A 6,302-nucleotide genomic window follows, 5' to 3' on the forward strand; every position below is an offset into this window, starting at 1 on the left:
TAGCAGCAACTCCTCTCCAAGCAGCAGCTCCCCTCCAAGCAGCACCTCCTCTCCAAGCAGCACCTCCTCTCCAAGCATCAGCTCCACTCCAAGCAGCCAGCCAGCCATTCAATCTGTCAGTGCAGGGTTATCTAACATGAAAATGATACCCATGACTATTTTTCCTTGCTTAGCGGCTAAGTAGTGTGCCGAGGCCAGAGCTATGTCGATCTTAAAGAGGGCTTTCTCTGTGGCATGTCAGGCAATTGAGTCCGGATGCTATGCTTCCAGGTATCTTAATGCAGCCCCTGAAAGCCTTTCATCTTTAATCTCTCTCGTAGGGTAATATGCTCCGAGGACGATAGGGGGTTTTAACAGTCTTACAGCCAGTCCATTTCAATGTGTGGCTGGATGCCTGGCAGGCAGGCTGTTGTGGTTAATCCAAAACATCTTCCTTCTTCATTGGAGATGTTGTCATACTTCCTACTCACTTCCTTAATCTGTCTGTCGGGTGTTTATCAGTCTCCCTCCCTCTCTGTCTCTCCCTCTCTGTTTGTCTCTGTCTGTCGGGTGTTTATCAGTCTCCCTACCTCTCTGTCTCTCTCTCTCTGTTTGTCTCTGTCTGTCTCTCCCTCTCTGTCTCTCCCTCTCTGTCTCTTCCTCTCTGTCTCTCCCTCTCTGTCTCTCCCTCTCTGTCTCTCCCTCTCTGTCTCTCCCTCTCTGTCTCTCCCTCTCTGTCTCCCCTCTCTGTCTCTCTCTGTCTGTCTCTCCCTCTCTGTCTCTGTCTGTCTCTCCCTCTCTGTCTCTGTCTGTCTCTCCCTCTCTGTCTCTGTCTGTCTCTCCTCTCTGTCTGTCTCTCTCTCCCTCTCCCTCTCTGTCTCTCTCTCCCTCTCTGTCTTCCCTCCTGTCTCTCCCTCTCTGTCTCTCCCTCTCTGTCTCTCTGTCTCTCCCTCTCTGTCTCTCCTCTCTGTCTCTCCCTCTCTGTCTCCCCTCTCTGTCCTCCCTCTCTCTCTCTCCCTCTCTGTCTCTCCCTCTCTGTCTCTCCCTCTCTGTCTCTCTCCCTCTCTGTTTGTCTCTGTCTGTTTTATTTCACCAAATAAAAGCTGAAAGATCAGACAGATAAAAGTTTACAAAGTCTGAAAGTAGTTTGCATAGTTGAAGGTGTTTGTTTTGACAGTTCTGAATGAACGCGCTTGCTTGTGTTAGTATGCAGAGAGAGAGAGAGAGGAGACGCCCTTAGGGTTGTGGGTGATGTCCCGTTTGACTTTGATGTCCGTGTCATTGGTTTTGATTAAAAGTACGACAGGCAGGCACTGTGTTTCTGAAGGAGAACTTCCTTTGTAGGCTCCTGAGTGGCGCAGCGGTCTAAGGCACTGCATCTCAGTGCTAGAGGCGTCACTACAGACCCTGGTTTGATTCCAGGCTGTATCAGCAACCGGCCGTGATTGGGAGTCCCATAGGGCGGCGCACAATTGGCCCAGCATCGTCCGGGTTTGGCCGGTGTAGGCCGTCATTGTAAATAAGAATTTGTTCTTAACTGACTTGCTTAGTTAATTAAATAAAGGTTAAATAAATAAAAATGTTTAAAAAACTTGAGAATGAGGCAAAAATACCACACACATCCTAATGAATATATAACATTAGTTGAAGAGAAATAAATGAACTCGTGAAAAGAATGGAAAGGGAATATGCATTTGAATATATGTTGTGTTTCACATTGACACAGTATAGAGGGTATACAGATGCTAAACCTGCATGTTTTCAAATGTTCTTTGTTGCACTGTTTTCTGCTTGACAATGATCTTGTTCTATTCTSCCCAACAACAAAAGGAAAAATGACAAATCAAAAAATGCCACTGAATCATTATTTAGTTGCAGCGGTGTCTGTCTGTCCAGATTATTTTATCATGTGCTACCCCTTGCAGACGGACTGACAGACTGCATGGATCCCGACTGCTGCGCTCAGAGTCTGTGCCTGACCAATCCACTGTGCCTGGGAGCAAGGGATCCACTGCAGATCATCCAGCAGAGCCAATCACCTTCGCTGAAAGTCAGATCATTCTACGACAGAGTCAAGTTACTGGTGGGGAGGGATGGCACCCACATCATCCCTGGAAACAACCCCTTCAACTCAAGGTAATGTACCCATCTATCAATTCTACTTACTTCAGGATATAATCAACTGTTTATACAGTAAACATCAGCATAAGGTCAGAATATTCTAAAGTAATTACCACTGACTTTCACAGTCATTACAAGTGCATTCGGAAAGTATTCAGACCGCTTGACTTTTTCTACATTTTGATACATTGCAAAAAAAATATTCTCATCAATCTACACACAATACCTCTTAATGACAAACTGAAAACAGGTTTTTAGAAGTTTTTGCAAATGTATTAAAAATAAAAAACAAAAATACTTTATTTACATAAGTGTTCAGACCATTTGCTATGAGACTCGAAATTGAGCTCAGGTGCATCCTGTTTCCATTGATCATCCTTGAGATGTTTCTACAACTTGATTGGAGTCCACCTGTGGTAAATCCAATTGATTGGACATGATTTGGATAGGTACACACCTGTCTATATAAGGTCCCACAGTTGACAGTGCACGTCCTAGCAAAAGCCATGAGGTCGAAGGAATTATCCGTAGCACTCCGAGTCAGGATTGTGTTGAGGCACAGGTCTGGGGAAGGGTACCAAATAAATTCTGCAGCATTGAAGGTCCCCAAGAGCACAGTGGCCTCCATCGTTGTTAAATGGAAGACGTTTGGAACCACTAAGACTCTTTTCCTAGAGCTGGCCGCCCGGCCAAACTGAGCAATCGGGGGAGAAGGGCCTTGGTCAGGGAGGTTAGCAAGAACACGATAGTCACTCTGACAGAGCTCCAGAGTTCCTCTGTGGAGATGGGAGAACCTTCCAGAAGAGCAACCATCTCTGCAGCACTCCACCAATCAGGCCTTTATGGCAGAGTGGTCAGACGGATGCCACTGGTCAGTAAAAGGCACATGACAGCCCGCTTGGAGTTTGCCAAAAGGCACCGAACTTCTTCCATGAGAAACAAGATTCTCTGGTCTGATGAAACCAAGATTTGTTATCTTTGGCCTGAATGCCGAGCGTCACGTCTGGAGTAAACCTGGAACCATCCCTACGGTGAAGCATGGTGGTGGCAGTATCATGCTGTGGGGATGTTTTTCAGTGGCAGGGGCTGGGAGACTAGTCAGGATCGAGATCCTTGATGAAAACCTGCTCCAGAGCACTCAGGACCTCAGACTGGGGCAAAGGTTCACCTTCCAACAGGACAACGTCCCAAAGCACACAGCCAAGACAACGCAGGAGTGGCTTCGGGACAAGTCTCTGCATATCCTTGAGTGGCCCAGCCAGAGCCCGGACTTGAACCCGATCGAACATCTCAGACCTGAAAATAGCTGTGCAGCGACGATCCCCATCCAACCTGACAGAGCTTGAGAGGATCTGCAGAGAAGAATGGGAGAAACTCCCCAAATGCAGGTGTGCCAAGCTTGTAGCGTCATACCCAAGAAGACTTGAGGCTGTAATTGCTGCCGAAGGTGCTTCAACAAAGTACTGAGTAAAAGGTCTGAATTCTTATGTAATGTGATATTTCTGTTTTTGATAATTTATAAATTTGCAAAAATTTATAAAAACCTGTTTTTGCTTTGCCTTTATGCAGTATTGTGTGTAGATTGATGAGGGGGAAAAAACGATTTAATCCATTTTAGAATAAGACTGTAAACGTAACAAAATGTGGAAAAAGTAAAGGGGTCTGAATACTTTCCGAATGCAATGTACATTAAGAGATTTGATTCATGTGTTGTTACACCATCTTCATACCTTCACCTTGCAGCTATATCCTCTCTTGCAGCCTGGCAGCGTTGATCCGAGGCCAGGTCGTGACCACGGACGGGACTCCCCTGGTGGGGGTCAACGTGACGTTTGTCAAGTACCCTCACTACGGCTTCACCCTGACTCGGCAGGATGGCACGTAGGTGATTTTTTGGTGTTTGAATATGACAACAGATCTTTAGATGTATGGATGGATTTATGTCCCTTAGGTCCCCCGTGACTTAGATATCTTTGAGTCATTTGAGGATGGTGAGGATCAAAGGGTTTATAACCCCCTTGTCCTCTGTCTTTGTTCCTCTCTAGATTTGACCTGGTGGCCAATGGGGGTGTSTCTCTGGCCCTGCGCTTCGAGCGAGCTCCGTTCCTGAGCCAGGAGCGCACGGTGTGGCTACCCTGGAACCGGTTCTATGCCATGGACACGCTGGTGCTGAAGACGGAGGAGAATACCATCCCAGCCTGTGACCTCAGCGGCTACGTCCACCCAGACCCTGTGGTGGTGGCCTCGCCCCTCTCCTCCTTCTTCAGCTCCCACCCTGCAGAGAGGCACATCATCCCTGAGACTCAGGTACATACACAGCACTCTCTCTCTCTCTCTCTCTCTCTCTCTCTCTCTATCTCTGTCTCTCTCTCTCTCTCTCTCTCTCTCTCTCTCTCTAGCTCTCTCTCTCTAGCTCTGTTTCTCTCTCTCTAGCTCTGTTTCTCTCACACTTTCTTGTCTTCTCTCTCTCTCACATCTCTCTCTCCCTCTTCCTCTTTCTTTCCCTCTCTCCCTGCTCCTCCTAGGTGGTTCATGAGCAGCTGGAGATCCCGGGCACAGGTCTGAAGCTGTGCTACCTGAGCTCTCGTGCCTCCGGGTACCACGCACTGCTGAAGGTGACCATGACCCAGGCCCTGGTGCCTCTCTCCCTGGCCAAGGTGCACCTGATGGTGGCCGTGGAGGGACATCTCTTCCAGAAGTGGTTCCACGCCTCTCCTAACCTGGCCTACACCTACATCTGGGACAAGACAGATGTCTACAGGCAGAGGGTCTATGGTCTGACCCAGGCGTCTGGTGAGMAGCAGCGTGAGATGTCTGGTCCGTTATATTAGATGTAACCATCTATCCAGACACAGTACCATGTTATCTGTTACTGCAACAGGTTGGCAGACCTTTCTGACAATCTCTCACTCAACTAATCAAACATAAGCTTTCTATCCTTCTCTAAATTATCACATGTTTAATTAAGTTGACACCAGCACAGTAACATACTGTGCTACTGTGTAGGTGTGAACAGTTGTCTACCTCGGGGCCCATCCATTCACACATACAGCATGTGATCAGGCTGAGTATGTTTCTCTCCACACACACACACACACACACACACACACACACACACACACACACACACACACACACACACACACACACACACACACACACACACACACACACACACACACACACACACACACACACACACACACACACACGTCTCATTAAATGTCACTCACCTGATTAACATTCTTATTGAAGTAAACTAAACCTTGTTCATGTGCGTGTATCACGTGTGGTTGGTGTGACCATGAAGAGTACATTTAAAGCATTCACTGACTGTACGTGCCATGCAATGTGATTCAATTCTGTGTTACTTATGAGGCGATGCTGAAGTTTGGGATGGAGAATAAAGTGGTATTCTCCTCTGTTTTTCTACAGTGTCAGTGGGTTTTGAGTATGAGACGTGTCCCAGTCAGATCCTGTGGGAGAAGAGGACAGCGGTGCTGCAGGGATATGAGCTGCTGCCCTCCAACTTAGGGGGCTGGTCCCTGGACAAACATCACTCCCTCAACATTGCCAGTGGTACGACCCTACAACGTTTTGTTTTCATATTTTATGGATTTTATTTATTTTATTGAGATAGGACAGTGGAGAGTAGACAGGAAGGACGGAAAGGGCAATGTGTTCTTAACTGACTTGCCTAGTTAAAAGAAAGACCTACATCCTTTAAAAGTCAGAACAGGGCCATTTTAGAACTGAGTCACTCATGCCGGGACAGATAGGCTACTATCACAGTCAGATCATTCACAACTGTGTGAATTCTTTCTGTTTTTRTGTTTAGTGTTGTGAAATGTTAAAAAGGTGTGGCTACATGGTCACTGAAACCAGACCACTTATTTGATCGCATGAATGAATGTTTAACATCCAAGTAGCCTTGTCTTGTCTCATCTCTATACCGGTGCAGTGCCACTGGTAATCTCCTCAGACAACACTGGTCTTTCACCTCCGTGTTTGACAGCATTAGGCGTGCCCTGAATACCAATTGAATATTCCTGTGTGTAGGCAATGACAAGCAGGGAGTCAATGACGACAGCTGGTCTTACTGGGGTTCGACGCATAATGAAAAGACATTACAGACAAAAGACTTTACAATTTACATACATTTAAAAATCTCTCTCTCTCTGTGTGTGTGTGTGTGTGTGTGT

At 46.8% G+C, this 6,302-nt stretch overlaps 1 protein-coding gene across 1 annotated transcript in view; it reads left to right on the plus strand.

Annotated features, from left to right (window-relative positions):
* LOC111950437 (teneurin-2-like) overlaps nucleotides 1-6,302 on the plus strand; it is an 85,826-nt gene that overhangs the window by 47,323 nt on the left and 32,201 nt on the right. The window contains exons 14-18 of the mRNA XM_070434286.1: nucleotides 1,905-2,115; nucleotides 3,862-3,981; nucleotides 4,146-4,407; nucleotides 4,626-4,893; nucleotides 5,536-5,679. Coding sequence (XP_070290387.1) covers nucleotides 1,905-2,115; nucleotides 3,862-3,981; nucleotides 4,146-4,407; nucleotides 4,626-4,893; nucleotides 5,536-5,679 — 1,005 coding nt within the window. The remainder of the gene's footprint in view (nucleotides 1-1,904; nucleotides 2,116-3,861; nucleotides 3,982-4,145; nucleotides 4,408-4,625; nucleotides 4,894-5,535; nucleotides 5,680-6,302) is intronic.

Source organism: Salvelinus sp. IW2-2015, linkage group LG23, assembly GCF_002910315.2.
Source record: "Salvelinus sp. IW2-2015 linkage group LG23, ASM291031v2, whole genome shotgun sequence".
NCBI classification, from domain to species: Eukaryota; Metazoa; Chordata; class Actinopteri; order Salmoniformes; family Salmonidae; genus Salvelinus; species Salvelinus sp. IW2-2015.